Source organism: Rhinatrema bivittatum, chromosome 2 (assembly GCF_901001135.1).
Source record: "Rhinatrema bivittatum chromosome 2, aRhiBiv1.1, whole genome shotgun sequence".
NCBI classification, from domain to species: domain Eukaryota; kingdom Metazoa; phylum Chordata; class Amphibia; order Gymnophiona; family Rhinatrematidae; genus Rhinatrema; species Rhinatrema bivittatum.
The window spans coordinates 136,571,006-136,588,330 of record NC_042616.1 but is presented as its reverse complement, the minus strand read 5'-3'; the positions used below and the strand labels follow the sequence as shown (position 1 = coordinate 136,588,330).

General features: G+C 41.6%; 1 protein-coding gene across 3 annotated transcripts in view; it reads right to left on the bottom strand.

Moving 5' to 3' along the window:
* The window catches only part of LOC115084166 (protein adenylyltransferase SelO-like), a 128,490-nt gene that overhangs the window by 18,034 nt on the left and 93,131 nt on the right, over nt 1-17,325 (bottom strand). Inside the window, exons 16-17 of one of the 3 annotated variants that reach the window (XM_029588663.1) lie at nt 3,824-3,903; nt 1,219-1,262 (exon numbers count right to left, since the gene is read on the bottom strand). The exons of 1 other annotated variant lie outside the window; for it this stretch is intronic. In XM_029588663.1, the coding sequence (XP_029444523.1) occupies nt 1,219-1,262; nt 3,824-3,903 (124 nt within the window). The remainder of the gene's footprint in view (nt 1-1,218; nt 1,263-3,823; nt 3,904-17,325) is intronic. One more of the 3 variants, XR_003854488.1, reaches the window with a different exon arrangement.

The following is a 17,325-nucleotide window of genomic DNA, read 5'->3' as shown; positions in this document are numbered from 1 at the left end:
TAATAATTCCTAACATTCTGTTTGCTTTTTTGACTGCTGCAGCACACTGAGCCGACGATTTTAAAGTATTATCCACTATGATGCCTAGATCTTTTTCTGGGTGGTAGCTCCTAATATGGAACCTAACATCATGTAACTGCAGCAAGCAACACCTTGCACTTGTCCACATTAAATTTCATCTGCCATTTGGATGCCCAATCTTCCAGTCTTGCAAGGTCCTCCTGTAATGTATCACAGTCTGCTTGTGATTTAACTACTCTGAATAATTTTGTATCATCCGCAAATTTGATAACCTCACTCGTCATGTTCCTTTCCAGTTCATTTATAAATATATTGAAAAGCACTGGTCCAAGTACAGATCCCTGAGGCACTCCACTGTTTACCCTTTTCCACTGAGAAAATTGACCATTTAATCCTACTCTCTGTTTCCTGTCTTTTAACCAGTTTGTAATCCACGAAAGGACATCGCCTCCTATCCCATGACTTTATCACAGAGATTTGTTTCAGTTGCTCAGAATGATCACCATCAAAGAATATTTTTATGTAATGTTGCATGTTAAGTATCTCACGTAGAGTCCTTTAGTGAACAGATAGTTTTATAAATACAAGAAAGAGAGGGAAAGGTTCAGAGGAAACATGAGCAAATGCTTCTTTCCTAAAAGTGGGTAGATGCCGGAAATACTCTTTCTGCAGTGGTGCCAGAATTCACGCACCCTTGGGACAGATACAGAGGACACTAGTAGGAGCAGAGTTGGGAGGCTGCAGAGTTGCAAACCGCCTAGCCATCCTTCGCTAGCTTTGAAAGCAGAGGCAAGCAGAGAGGTGACAAGAAAAACAAGGGACAGACATGGAAGCGTGACATGCAAGTCTCGGGGTAGCCGGGTTTGAATCAGCAGAAACCAACATGGTCAATGCTGGCAGCCATCTGTTTTATTTTTTTTTTTTTTAGTTGTAAGAAACTATCCCAGCTTATAAAGATTCCAGTTATGAATTTGTCTGCTCAATCTGTGAAATCCTTCCCCGAGGAATATGAAATTCATAAATGAATCTTACGGTGACTGAAATAAATGCATGGACACACTAATCAGCACTGTACAAACACTGCACGGTAAATCTGTATTACTTTGGTCAAAAGAAACATTCTTTCACATAGTATTTTTCAGGCAGCAAGCACAGAAAAAGAAGAAGTGGTCTTAATGCAACCATATATTAACCTACTTGTCATTCTTCTTCTTCTTTCAGTATCCGAATCACTTGCATTCCTAAATGTTCAAAACAGAAACAGTAAACACTTGAGCAGATATATATTTTGTCATGTCTCCTATTTTTTTTTTTTAATTCCCGGGCATTGAGGATGCTTGTGCTTCAGGAGTTGGAGTAACAATAACAGTGTTAATTTGCAGCATGCAAAGAGGTGCCTTTCTCCTTGAAAGAAAAGGGGCCTGCTTTCAAAGCTTTCTTTCTGATTAAAATAAATACTTTTAATTACTTTACAAATTCTGTGGATCTACAGTGATACAGGGAAAGTACAAACTGGAGTGAAGACTGCTGCATAGTTTGTTAGGCTGATAGAAGCTACTTATCTAGCCAGAGAAGCTGTCCTTGTTGCACACTCAAATGTATAAAACCCACAGGAACAAAGAAAGGTTTGAATTAAGTCAACTGGTATCATACGGTGTGCTAAAATGCCATAAAAGTGGCTGTACAATACGAAACTATAACCCGTACACCAGAATCCCACTTAAGCACAATTAAAGTCCATGTGCAAGTGATGTGCCAAAAAAAACATTTTTTAGAATATTTTTCTGCATATAAAAGGTGAACAAAAAACAAATTATCTTAGAGGTCATCATACACTAGCCAGAGGAAACCAAGGTGTAAAAGTTGGCTAATGGTTGCTCAAAGTGCTCTATTTATATCCTCTAGCTATTCCAATATCCTTTTTATTCTCTGTTTTTTGTGGGGGGGGGGGGGGTTTACACATTCATTGCTACGCGTCTTTCTTCAGACTCCCTGTTTTTAACACTCTTTCCATTTATCATTCTTTGGATGCCAGACTGCAAGCTTTTCGACAAGATGAACAATTGCCTGCACCAGTGGCTTTATCCCAGGTTACCACGTTCCAAAGCATCACAAAGACCTGGAAGTGAGACTGAAGTGGTGGCAGGTGCTCATCTCGCAAGGCCCTCCCTCTCTCTCACTGCAGCAGACGCAAAAGGGTCTCACCTAGCGCACTCTAAGATAAGTGGGTTTATGTTCACCTTCTGTATGCAGGAAAATGTCCTAAAAAATTCATTTTTGAGCACATGACTTGCACATGGACTTTAATTGTGCTTAAGTGGGATCCTGGTATTTGGTTATAATTTCGCACTCTACAGCCAATTTTAATGCATATGATATCAGTTGACTTTCCTTGTCCCTGTGGGTTTGGTACATAGGCTGACAGAAGACCAGAGGTCTCAGTGTCAGGTGCAAAAAGCTAACACATGCTGTACTCACCCGGGCAATCTCAGTCCTGCACCCCATACTCCTGGCAGTGCTGTCAATGAAACCCACTGCTGAAGCCCTGAAAGTGCTCCTCCTCGAGGCCCTCTGTCTTTTTCCTTACAAGTGGAAGGGGACACCTTAACCCTACAACCGTGCGCTTTCAAGCAGGTCACACCTTTCATTTAGAGATGAGTTGACATTTTACCACAACAGAGCTTTAAGAATAGCTACACAGCCCTTTCTGTGGTGGAATACATGTCAACTTATTTCAGCTCTTAGGCAGTGATTCTCAATCCAGTCCTTGGGACCTGCCCAATCAGTCGTGTTTTCAGAATATCCACAAGATAGATTTGCATACAGTGGGGGGTAGTGCATGCTCTCTCACTGTGGTTACTGTGAAAATCAGATTAGCTGGGCCTGTCCAGGGTATGGGAAGAGAACTATAATTAGAATAGGGCTGCTAGTGTGTGGTATAGTGATCATAGCACAGAGCTGTGTACATGCAAGCTCCAGTTCAAGCCCCCATTTCTCCAACTCACTGTAAAACCTTGAACAAGTCAGCATTCTGCGTTCAAAGTTTTATGGAGCAGGGATTTTGTAAGTGTACGATTTACTTTTTGCCATGATATTCTGACGGCACAATATAAATAATATTATTAGCCTTCAGAGGGGAGCCTAGTTCTGCTAAACTTTGTAAAACTGGAATCAGAAGCCAGTAATAGCAATAAAAGTAACCACTGTGGCAGTAAACCAGCCAGATAAGGAACTGGAAGAATAAACATATCCTGGGCTTCGAAAACATTGTGCTTCTTATCTGTCTTTCACAGACAGCCTGTGAGGGGTTTTTAATTAATTAGAAAATGGATATTTGAAATTAACTAATATGACTGAAGGTCTCATGGGGTATTCTGTTAAGTCTTAAATTCAGTAGTATAGTTAGGGCTTTTGGGGAACATTAAATACACAATACACTTTCATTACACATATGTTATGTTTATTTTTCTAACAATACCTATAGTACCTGAATGTAATCTGCTTTGAAATGCTGAAAAAAGTGCAAAAAGAGGAATATAAAAACCTAAATGAAATAAATAAAAAATAAAAATGGAATATAAATCAACAAATTTAACTAAATAAATAAACAAACAAATAGCTTTTACTGACTTGTCCTAAATACTCACTGCCCATTACGGGAGCATAATCACCGTTATTACCTGTCCTTCAATTGGGCTTTACAGTACATATGACTCAGGTAGCAGGGAATTATTACCCACTTTGCCTTCAACTAACCACCATTACTGAAATTTATGAAGTGATAAAAGTGTGTATATCTTACTTTTGCAACCTTAGGATATACATAGTGACCCAATCTGAAAAGAAGGTGTGTACTGCAATATCCTGGAGTGCCCAAAATTCCTAAATAGAATAAATGTTGATTAAAATATAATTTTTTAAGCATATCCTGTCATGATGACAAATCATCAAATAAGTAGCAGCTGAATCTGATATGAAAGCAACATGAAATGCTGAGGTAGAGAACAGACTTCAATAACCAACGAGGACAACAAAGGATTGCATTTGTTATTGTGCAAATGGATGGCAGGAGGAGTACTAGTAACTGATCAGAATCTCCCAAAGTACCAGCTCCTAGACAACAATGGGGAGTCTGGGATAATCTGCCATCTATCTCAAGGAGGGTCTGAAATAAGGTGGATGCTTTCCTGTGGGTACTGTTCTCCAAAAGCAGAAATTTGTGGATTCACACATGACTTTCCTTAAGCTTCTACCAAATTCTAGATCTGTACCAAAGTTTTCATGCCACCAGGTGATCTGAGAGTCGTTGAGACCAACTGTCCTCAGGTCCTTTTTGACACTGATATGAAGAGGGGGAATAAACAGTTCCCAAAAGGGCAGGTGGGCAAGTTGTGTGATAATTAGAAATAGACAATAGCAATTTACTGTCCTTCTCATACATTCTCTCAGAATCCTTTAGACATTGTCTCGGTCAAACAAGTTAGATTAGCTGAATGCAGAGCACATTTATTTTCAGTAGCGGGGCCCTAACTTTGGAACTCTCTCAGGCCGATTCAGTGAAGGACGCTGGAGAACGGGCGCTCCATGTTGAGCGCCCACTCTCCCGACACGAGCCCAGCCACCTCGCTCCTGGGTGCGCGGTCCTATATTTAAATGAGGGGTCGTGCTAAAAGGAGGCGCTAGGGACGATTTCGCGCCCTAGCACCTCCTTGGCTCAGGAGAGGTGGTTCTGGAAACCGACGCTCAATTTTATGAATGTCGGTTTTCCGAACCCGCTGACAGCAATCAGTTAGGAAAACGGACACCGGTAAAATTGAGCATCCATTCTACTAACCGAACCAGCCAGCCCTTTTTTTTTCATTTTTTTACATTTTTGGTTCCACCAACTTAATATCGCTAGGATATTAAGTCGGAGAGTGTACAGAAAAGCAGGCATTAATTTATAAGCGCAAAATGCGCGGACTGGCCACACATTTTACTTTTTGAATCCTGGATGAATGACTAATAGGCTCATCCACATGCATTTGCATGTGATGTGCGCTATTAGTTTTCAGGGGGTTTGGCCGTGTGTTTTTGAGGCGCTAAACCCCTTACAGCGTAAGGGGTAATAGACGCCCCTCGAAAACACGCAGCCAAGCACATGTTGAACAGTGCGCACAGCCAAGCGCACGTTACAGAATCGTTCCATCTGTCTGGTGAGCTAAAGTCTGAGAGGTCTTTCCTGAGATTCAGGAAATTATTGAAGGCATTTTTATTTGTGCAAGCTTTTAATGACTGCATTTGACAATGACAGTAAATTACCAGTATTTTAATGGTAGCTACTGTTTATCATTTCACTTGGGTTTAGATAGAGCCATTTAACTCAGGTCAGATTATGATTCTGTTAGGCTAATTTTGGTGCTGCTTTATGTTGTCCTGTTTTTGTTCATTTTTGTTAATGTGTGTTTATGAATGTTTGTTTGTTACCCGCCTAGAACTGGTGATAGTGAGGGATAATAAGTCTTTTAAATAAATAAATTCCAGATACACTTACTCTCTCTTGAAATACAAGCACACCTAACAGAGTCACACTGAAGGGACTAAGTAGCCATGATGTGTTTTTGCAGCAGAAACTACAATAAAGTTTTTGGTAAGCAGTAGGGCTCAAAAGTGATGCCAGCACTTGTGACTGGTGGATGAGAAGGACCAGTTGTGACCAGCTCAAGTAAAAATGTGCTGGAAGCAAAGTGGCATCTGGCTGCAGTCCAGAAGACTACTCACATCAGTGGAAAATACAGCCTTCCATACGACAATCACCAGCATAAAGATCTAGAAGGGTAGGAGGAGTGCTCAAACCACCCACCTCCCCAAGGAACAAGGTTAAGAGGGGATGACAAACACAGACCATCAGTAAGACAGGACAAAGGACAAGCAGAGCTGCAGAGCATGACTATAGAGATTAGACAAACAAAAGCCAATCCTTTTTCAGAGACAGATAAGCAATTTATTTAATTCCAGTCATACCAAGGAAAGTCAGTCAGTCAGTCACAGCAGAGGCAAATACATATAGTTTAGCACGTAATGAGATGTGTTTCATGAAAATGAAATGGATGCATCTCCTTCTCGACTAAGCAATATATGAAGATGTAAGAAACGCACATTCCCAAAGCTGACATATTCCACGTTCTAAAAACAGAATTAATTTTGTATTTATTTTGTTATATTCTGCTTTTCAGCACTTCAAACACACACTATTTTCTTTATTACTTTTTTGTCTGGATATGCTGTTGATATTCAGTGCCACTTAGCCGGATAAGTTTGGATAACGCCCTAACATGCGCGATAACTACCACTTCACGAACCAAAAATGTAAATTAGGGAAAAGGGAGGGGTTTGGGCGGGGTTTAGGAAAATGTGGGTCCTGTAGCGCTGCGGTCGATAATGTATCGCACATTAGTGCCGGAAATAGCTACAGCTATTTCATTGGCGCTATGGGGGCGATAGTGTGCAGCGCAGCCGCAACCGTGGCAGGCAAAAATGCACTGCTGCGATGCAGCCGCCTGCTCACTATCACCTCTGTGTCCCTTTTTTTTTTTTTTTTTGCAGCTCATCATTCCGCTATATTTATAGATAAACTTATCCAGCTAACTATTACATAGCCAAGTATATTCAGTGGTGCAGCCACGCTGCTGAATATCCTAGCCACATTAGCCAAATTTGTTTATCTGGCTAACTTGCTCAGCTGGATAGAAGCTCAATATGTACCTTTTTAATGTTTTTTAAAATTGGGTTGATCCTGATCTCTCTTTTCAGTCTTCTTCTATGTTTTTCCCAGGGTCTCCTTTCCATTTTCCCTCGCTATATCTCCTTCCCTTCCTGTTTCTAACACTGATCTTTCCCTTTCACATTTTTTCCATTTCTCTTTCTGCCTTTATCCATTCACTCTTCATGCTATTTAACTCTCCAGTCCTCAATCTCACTCTTTCTTTTTACCTTTCCTACCTACCAGCTTTCCATCTTTCACTGTCACCCATTTTCAGCCCTCCCATTCCCCCCTCTGTTTCTCAGCTTCTTATTCTCTCCTGTCCTTCATCCACTCCTTAGTCCTCCATTTCCATTCTCTATACTCATCCCTCTCCCCAAGTCTCATCTTTCTTCCTTTGCCTCACCATTCCCAATCCCCTTACTGAATAAGGGGTAAAGCTAGCGCGTCCAAACGCGGGTTAACAGTGCAGCCAGTAAGTTGGTACCCGTTCCAAAGAAGGTTTTCAAGGGTAATGATTCAGATCGACTGAACCAAATCACGGTCAACCTAGAAGATGTGGTAGGCCTGATTGACAAACTGAAGAGTAGTAAATCACCTGGACCAGATGGTATACACCTCAGGGTTTTAAAGAAACTCAAATATGAAATTTCAAATCTGTTAGTAAAAATTTGTAACCTATCATTAAAATCATCCATTACACCGGAAGACTGGAGGGTGGCTAATGTAACCCCGATATTTAAAAAGGGCTCCAGGGATGATCCAAGAAACTACAGACCAGTTAGCCTGACTTCAGTGCCAGGAAAAATAGTGGAAAGTGTTCTAAAGATCAATATCACAGAACATATAGAAAGGCATGGTTTAATAGAACAATAGTCAGCATGGCTTTATCCAAGGCAAGTCTTGCCTCAAAAATCTGCTTCACTTTTTTGAAGGGGTTAATAAACATGTAGATAAAGGTGAACCGGTAGATGTAGTGTATTTGGATTTTAAGAAGGCATTTGACAAAGTTCCTCATGAGAGCTTCTAGGAAAAGTAAAAAGTCATGGGATAGGTGGAGATATCCTTTCGTGGATTACACACTGCCTTAAAAGACAGGAAACAGAGAGTAGGATTAAATGGACAATTTTCTCAGTAGAGGGGGGGTGGGCAGTGGAGTGCCTCAGGGATCTGTACTGGAACCCGTGCTTTTCAATATATTTATAAATGATCTGTAAAGGAATATGACGAGTGAGGTAATCAAATTTGCAAATGATACAAAATTATTCAGAGTAGTTAAATCACAAGCAGATTGTGATAAATTGCAGGAAGACCTTGTGAGACTGGAAAACTGGGCATACAAATGGTAGATGAAATTTAATGTGGATAAGTGCAAGGTGATACCTATAGGGAAAAATAACCCATGCTATAGCTACACAATGTTAGGGTTCCATATTAGGAGCTACCACCTAGGAAAGAGATCTAGACATCATAGTGGATAATACATTTAAATAGGTGGCTCAGTGTGCTACGGCAGTCAAAAAAGCAAACAGAATGTTAGGAAATATTAGGAAGGGAATGGTGAACAAAACGGAAAATGTCATAATGCCTCTGTATCGCTCCATGGTGAAACTGCACCTTGAATACTGTGTACAATTCTGTTCGCCGCATCTCAAAAATGATATAGTTGTGATGGAGAAGGTACAGAGAAGGGCGATCAAAATAATAGAGGGGATGGAACAGCTCCCCTATGAGGAAAGACTAAAGAGGTTAGGACTGTTCAGCTTGGAGAAGAGACAGCTGAGGGGGGATATGATAGAGGTGTTTAAAATCATTAGAGGTCTAAAACGGGTAAATGTGAATCGGTTATTTACTCTTTTGGATAGAAGGACTAGGGGGCACTCCATGAAGTTAGGATGTAGCACATTTAAAACTAATCTGAGAATGTTCTTTTTCACTCAATGCACAAACTCTGGAATTTGTTGCCAGGGGATGTGGTTAGTGCTGTTAGTGTAGCTGGGTTTAAAAAAGGTTTGGATATGTTCTTGGAAGAGAAGTCCATTACCTGCTATTAATCAAGTTGACTTAGAAAATAGCCACTGCTATTACTTGCATCAGTAGCATGGGATAGACTTAGTTTTTGGGTACTTGCCAGGTTCTTATGGCCTGGATTGGCCACTGTTGGAAACAGGATGTTGCCTTGATGGACCCTTGGACTGACCCAGTATGGCATGTTCTTATGTTCTTAGCACTTACTTACCACTGCTAGCTCTGAATTGGAAGTATTGATGTCTACTGTGAAACTCAGAGTTCACTGTGCCTTAGGGCTGATTATTGCAAATTGTCCGAGGACCATTGCAGTCTGCTTTCACGACTACAGCGTGAAGGAAAAAATTGCGCAGGCAGCTCAGCAGCACCCTAAGTGGTCCTGGGAAGATCAGGAAATATCTATATTTGCGGATCTGTCTAGAGTGACGCTCCAGAGTCGCCAAGAACTGAAGGACATCACCACCTTTCTGCTTAAGGAGGACATAAAATACAGATGGTTGCATCCATTTGGCTTAATGTTTAGTATGAATGCTGTTGCATCTAAAATTCGCTCGTACGATGAGGCGGCAGCCACCTTGCAACCTCGTGGTTTTCTCCTCATAGAACAAGCCTCACAACAAGATAAAACTAGAGTCCTCAAAAGTACACACCAGACTTGGCAGCGCGCTTGAAAAGACAATAACAGGCTACACAGACAACCTGGAAACCCATCTTCTCATAAGGACAGTACATGATGTTTGCATCTGAATGGTTGAAACTAAATATTTGCTCTTTTCTTCAGCAAATGTCAGCCTCAGCATTAAAATGGATCAACGGCAGCACATTCTTTTGCAGGTGCTGGGAAGTTGATGAGCTAGAAGAGAGGGAAAGGAGGATTTTGGGAAAAGCAATAGCGAGAGAAAAGTGCTGGTCTTAAATTGTACTTATAAAAGAAATCAAATCTGCAATAAGCTCTCAATATCTCACATGTCCATTTTTTGTTGTTGTTGTTGTTGCTGTACTTTTGTCATTGTTTAAATCACGAAAAACAACTCTAGAGATAAACAGCAATCTGTGGTGAGGCTCAGAAGGGTAAGAATAAGTCATTATCTGGAAAACACCACCTAAAGCATTGAGGTCAATCCTAGAGTCCAGATGGGAGGCACTGACTAAGCAATAATGCTTGTGAACATGACACAGATTCTATTGATGTACTGAGTATATGTATTCCCACATTTTCTTTTGGGTATCCTGTAGGACAGGATGGATAGATTCAGACAACTCTTTAGGTGAATCCAGATATTTCGGCAAGCCGAGTAACAGGTCCTGGATTCTGAGATGTCTTACCATCCAATGGACAAAATTGGGAAAGAAAACATTCTCTGGAGGAGAATGATTTCCTGCTGTTTGCAGAGAGGGCTCTGGGGGTTAGTCTGGAGAGTAGTCCTCTTCAGTAATATTCTCAATAGACAAACCAAGCTCAGTTACCACAGACTCTTTAAACTGTAACTCCTCTATGAGCTGAGGAAGAGTTTGAAGATAGCAGCATAGCAAATGATCAATGACACAAGTTTAATAGTAATCCCACTGGGGACTGAGGTGGCAGGTTTACTATTAACTTTTGTCAGTGTCATTTGGTCACTAGCATGATTACTCATGCCAAAAAATGTTGAGAACCTACCTGGAATTGATAACAGTGTATTTAGCAACCATGGTAATGTCACAGAAGGTGAGTCATTCAATTTAATCATTGGCAAAGTGCCTGATGCATGCAGTTTAGTATGTCTGAGGCAAAGGTCAAACTCTCTATATAATGTTTTCTAACTCTGTATAAATGCTGCTAGAGTAAAGACTGGGATAGGCCTCATAAAGGACTGCACATCCTTGAAGGCTGCATAGAGAAACTGCTTGAAGCCATGTGGATGGCCCTTGGGAAACCAATGTGCCTCAGCCTTAGGCCTGGAAACCAAAGTTGGAGGTGGAGGAAGGAGAGGAGGGGAGGGATGATCCTCCAGGCACAGCTACTTCAGAGCTTGGTCAACCTCAATCAAGTCCAAACCCTCTGATCTGTGTATCAAGGAGTACCACTGGAGTGAAGCCTCTGTTCAAAGCTGATCACTTGCCCACTTCAACTTCTGTGCTGAGAATTTTGAGCCTTTTTGATAACTTGAGTTAGAGGAATGGGATTTATCCCGATTCCTTGGCCTATCCTTAGTTAGATGTATTGAAGCGGATGAGGACTAATTCTACAAGGCTTAGCTAAAAGTACATCCTAGTACGGCTCTCTAGCCCTTCTCCTTTAGGCTTTGAGGCCAAGTTAGTTAGCCTGGAGTTAGAATTACTCATATTGGATAGAGGCCACAAATGATACAAAATACAGCAGTCAGGATTTTGGAAGGGAGCACAAGAACTTGGAAAGACCATGCTTCTCCTATACTGAAAAACCTTCAATGGCTGCCAATTCAATTTCAGAACAAATTCAAAATCTTAATACTACTCTTTAAGGCTGGGCACCGATTGGATCCAGAATATTTGGCAGACAGCCTATGCATATGCATCCTGCCTTGAAATTTGAGATCTATACAAGAAAAACTCCTGTGTGCTCTGACAAAGGAGGAAATCTGGTTGCAGAGGACGAGAGTGAGCACACCGCTGTTATTCTCCTCCTTTCTGTAATAACTTCCCAAGGAGACTAGATTACAGAGAGACTATCTGTGCTTAAGGAAAGAAGTAAAATCATGGTTGTTCTAACATGCATTTAAGTGAAATGAGTTCTGTATTGGAATATTCACAGGCATGTTGAAACATTATGGTAAAAGTTATTGTTATTCTAAGTATTTATTTTATTTAATGAGTAATGTTTAGATATTATAGCAGTTGTTTTTGTATATTGAGGTGAAGTCTAAATCAATTTTAGATTATATTTTAAATTGAGCATACTGTGGGTTTAGAGGTAAATTGGTTGGGGCCAATGCAATACAGTGCGTTCAGCCAAGCGCACTGTTTAACCCACAGTTGGACGCGAGTTGTATAGGCGCACCCACATCCGCCTCCACAACGCGTGTCCAACGTGCAACGAAACTAATAATACTCATCACATGCAACTGCATATTGATGAGGCTATTAGTTACTCACCTGAAATTTAAAAAAAATAATGTGCGTCCAATAAGCACATTTTTGCGTTCAGAAATTAACGCCTGCCTAGAGCAGGCGTTAATTTCTGAGCATTCCCAAAAGTTGTACATCCTCTGACTTAATATCGTAGCAATATTAAGTTGGAGGAATGAAAGATTTAAAAAAAGGTTTTTAAAAAAGTGCCAGTGGTCAGGTTCAGGAAACAGATGCTCCAGTTAACCAGCACCCATTTTCCGAACCATAATGGGCAGTACTCACAGTGATGGTGCTTTGGCGTGAGCGGAGGCTCTCGCAGTGCGCCATGCAGAGGTGTCAGAGGCCAGCGTCCTCCTTTGTGGTCTCGGCAGCTTAGGTTGCCTGGCAGGACTCGGGACGCTCAGTTGCAGGCCCAAGCATGGAACATGCCTGCCGCTTCCAAGAGCAGGTTTTTTGGCCACATGGTATATTGCAGGAGGGGAAGCCATTTTGTGTCAGCATCATTAGCTCTGGTGCAGGAATTGGTGTGGGTCTTTCCCTACCCCCACAGACACAATAACGTCCGGGCCAACTGCCCAGGCCACGGGGTGTTATGAGGAAATGGGTATCCGGCAGTGGGGCCAGGCTTGGCCCCAGGCTTGTCGGTGGCGATGGAGAGACCCTCCCTCCGTAGGGATATGGTGGTTTTGGGGATGCGCATTGACATCCTTCAGGCCTGAGGTAAGGTAGCCTTTTGTTGTCTGCAACAACTTGGGGAGTCCTCATGGCTGCTCACAGTGGCTACAGCTCTATGCCTTCCTGCTTCAATGTTTCCAGTGGCAGTTTTTATTTTATTTTCATTTTATTTGCTGCCATTACTGCAGGGGAACATTCAATGATCGGGAAGGCGGGTGTACATAGGGCACCTCCAGGAGAGGTGAAGCAGCCTCATAATAGGCGTTGTTTGTGGCCATGCAGACTGGGAGTGTATGATTCACCAGTCAGGGTGATTAGAAGTTTAAAAAAAAATCATAAGAACATAAGAACTTGCCATGCTGGGTCAGACCAAGGGTCCATCAAGCCCAGCATCCTGTTTCCAACAGAGGCCAAAAACCAGGCCACAAGAACCTAGCAATTACCCAAACACTAAGAAGAACCCATGCTACTGATGCAATTAATAGCAGTGGCTATTCCCTAAGTATAATTGATTAATAGCCATTAATGGACATCTCCTCCAAGAACTTATTCCAAACCTTTTTTGAACCCAGCTACACTAACTGCACTAACTACCTTCTCTGGCAACAAATTCCAGAGCTTTATTGTGCGTTGAGTGAAAAAGAATTTTCTCCGATTAGTCTTAAATGTGTTACTTGCTAACTTCATGGAATGCCCCCTAGTCCTTCTATTATTCGAAAGTGTAAATAACCGAGTCACATCTACTCATTCAAGACCTCTCATGATCTTAAAGACCTCTATCATATCCCCCCCTCAGCCGTCTCTTCTCCAAGCTGAATAGCCCTAACCTCTTCAGCCTTTCCTCATAGGGAAGCTGTTCCATCCCCTTTATCATTTTGGTTGCCCTTCTCTGTACCTTCTCCATTGCAACTATATCTTTTTTGAGATGCGGCGACCAGAATTGTATACAGTATTCAAGGTGCGGTCTCACCATGGAGCGATATAGAGGCATTATGACATTTTCCGTTTTATTAACCATTCCCTTCCTAATAATTCCTAACATTCTATTTGCTTTTTTGACTGCTGCAGCACACTGAGCTGACGATTTTAAAGTATTATCCACTATGATGCCTAGATCTTTTTCCTGGGTGGTAGCTCCTAATATGGAACCTAACATCGTGTAACTACAGCAAGGGTTATTTTTCCCTATATGCAACACCTTGCACTTGTCCACATTAAATTTCATCTGCCATTTGGATGCCCAATCTTCCAGTCTTGCAAGGTCCTCCTGTAATGTATCACTGTCTGCCTGTGATTTAACTACTCTGAATAATTTTGTATCATCCGCAAATTTGATAACCTCACTCGTCGTATTCCTTTCCAGATCATTTATTTATATATATTGAAAAGCACCGGTCCAAGTACAGATCCCTGAGGCACTCAACTGTTTACCCTTTTCCACTGAGAAAATGGACCATTTAATCCTACTCTCTGTTTCCTGTCTTTTAACCAGTTTGTAATCCAATTATTTTCTTCTAAGCAAAGAAGGATGGAACATGGCAGTGATTGGATACAATGCCCTTGGGGGTGGCCTAACATATACAGAGTGATGACACAAGACGTATGTTTACTAGGCATAGGAATTGGAATGGTCAGCAGAAAGAAGGGAAGCAATAATCTCCTCATTATTTCCCTGGTGATATTTTCTCCTGTATAAGGTCCCTCGTGAGTCCTCATTCGGAATACTGTCTGCAGTGCTGGAGACCGCACTTTAAAACCGAGTGCAGTTATTCCAATTGATGCGCTGCAACCTGGTTAGTTGTCTTCATTTTAAGGCAGGACGAACTTAAGGATCTAGTACACAGCCACATTTCCAGCCTACAAAACCAGCACCCCACTGTTTCAAAGTTAGCCAGAGGAGTCCTTTCATCACTTCTACGAGGTGGTATTGGCTAAGATGGCAGTGAGTTCTTGTAGTGCGGTGTAACAGCATGGGCTGAAGGGAGGCCAGCGGCAATTCATCAGTGGATCTATTTATATTGTATAAAACATTTCACATAAAAGGCTAGATCTTTGACAGTGCTGCTACCCTTAACACAGAACTTAAGAGGGGCATGCATGGAGCAGCAGTTACTACTTAAAAAACAAAACACTGCTGGGCAAGACAGGATGGACAAATGGGTCTTTTCTGCATTTATTGCTATATATTGTATGTTTGTTACTATGTAAGTGCAATTGGCTGGCAGTAGCCATGTGCTTTGGTGCCAGGCTGCAGTAAAAGGTGACAGCCATTCACATTCTGTCCTGGATTTGTCAATAAGCACCCATTATGTCAGTGCCTTAGGTGAAAAAAAAAATTAAGGGGCAGCAAGATAGCTGGAGAGCAGCCCATCTTAGCTCATTTGGCAGAAAACAGCTCTCTGCCAGTATATAGCAGCTTGCTTTTGCATCACAGACCACTTTGGGTATGACCCCATCTCGTGAAGTACGAATGCCATGTGAGTGTGTGTGTGTTGGGGGGGGGCGGGCTTTGCCAACTAGAAACACACCAAATAGACAGCTATGCTAAGAATGACTTACATATTCATGTGGGAGGGTTAAACAGCCTTAACCTTTTATATAGGCAAGTCCAGCCTGTACCGTGCATGCACTCAGCCCGGAGACAATTCTTACATTACTGAGGCCCACGTGGGCCACTTGTCAACAGCCCGTGGGTGGATGGGGAATTCCAGCTTTAGCTCCTGACCTCTCCATTTGTACACTTCTGGTTGTTCCTTCCTCTTGTTTTATACTGCCTTACCTAGCATTGCATACAGACAATTCAGGGGAGGTCTATTTGTATTTCTAATTTTATGTGTTATTTATTTATTTAATAATTTTTATATACGATGTTTCATGAGAACATATCAAATTGGTTTACATTATTTAACAAATATTCATTTAAAAATATTTGCATTTCCAAAGAGAAAAGGAAGTAAATACATAATTTCATAATATAAATAAAATAGTAAACTAAATAATCATAAAATTTATACAGTTAGAGAAGCAGTATGGTAAGAGCAGAGAAAATAAAATCAACAATATACTTTACCTTGGTATATAATTAATAGGTTAAGATCATATGTGCCTTACACCCTCTTGTTATCAGCTGGGATAGGCAGTTTGGGGTCATCTTATCTATAGGCTCTCTATTTTCCAACTGAGAGTTTTTTATTCTCATCATGGTCTGTAGTTAAATACTCTTCTTCACATCCAGAGACCTTCAGAGTCAATCATGTGCCACCTTTACTTCTGATAGGATTATGTACATCTTGTTGAGAGGCCATTTCATCCATACAGGACTCAATTCACAAAGGTTACCTAATAGCCTATAATGGTAGAGGCTTCTCTTTACATAAGCCAGATGCATGAATGACCAAGGACTGGATTTGTCCTTGGTGTTTGAGGGCGTAAATGGCCAATTAACATTTGCTCTTTCTGATATTTTCATGGTCTTGTAGACTTGTGTCATTATCCCCCCCTCGGCATATCCGAGCTGGGTCTTGGCCTCTTTGGCCTTTATTCTTGGGGGAGCCGTCCCATGCCCTTTATCATTTTGGTCTACTTTCTCTATATCTTCTCAAGTGCAACTATATATCATTTGAAGTGCAGCGATCAAAATTGCACGCAGTGCTCAGAATGCCGTCCTGCCATACAGCAAGGCAGATGCAGGTGTGGCATTCTCCATTTTGCTCACCATTCCCTTCCTGAATTCTTAGCATTCTGTTTGCTTTGACCACCGTGGTGCACAGGGCCAATGGTTGTAGTGCAATGTCCTCTATGACACCTAGATCTTTTCCTGGGTGGTAATTCCTAGTGTGGAACCAGGCATTGTGTGACTACAGAATGGGGTGTTTTTCCCTATGTGCATCTTGTACACATTGGATTTCATCTGCTGTTTGGATGCCCAGTCATCCATACTATTCCTGTTTGCAGTTCTAGGTGCATTGACCAACTTCATTTATATCCTGAGCGTCATCCTTTTCTTTTCTTTTAGCAGGTCATTTATGGTACCCAGGCACTCGTCGATTGCCTTCACTTGCTTTTCCAGGAACTGCTATCTCAGCTACTGGCTGATAATTTCAAGGCAGGACAGTTCTTCGACGGTTCCATAAGGTTTCCAGTTATTGGCAGCATATTCCTGCTAGCCAATGTCCTTTTAATATTCCTTTGGAGTCCTTATGATATGATGGACTTCAGTTATTATTTTGTTTTCTGAGTTCCATGGAGAGGCCATAGCAGGTATTCCAGGACTCAATACACAAAGGGCTACTTTTGGCTTCCAGTGATTGGTTCATCAGGTTTCTTCAATGAATCTCGCAAGATGGGTCAGAAGAATGGCCATCCAGGAAAGGTTCTAGTTCATTGTCAACAGCGTGTGCTCTCACCTTTTTTTAAGAATCTGGGACCATGGCTGGAGGTATGGCAGGTAATATGGCCACTTAGATGAGTTAAATGCAGTATTATAAAACCTCTGTCATCTTCTTGGTTTGGATAGCCTTGCATTCGCAGTCCAATACCTTGCTCGGCATCCCTGCGTCATATAGGCTTGATGAACTGAGTAGCTGTGCATAAGGGATGCTCACTTCTGATGTCTTCTATGCCCTGGCATTTGCATGTCAGAATTTTCCACGACCAGATCACAGCACATAATTATAAGGTTAATTTGTGATGGCACCTAGCAATAGTCGCTCTGTACACCGGATTTCTTTTCTCTTCGAGGAGGAGTTGCCCCTGCAAAAGACCGGTTG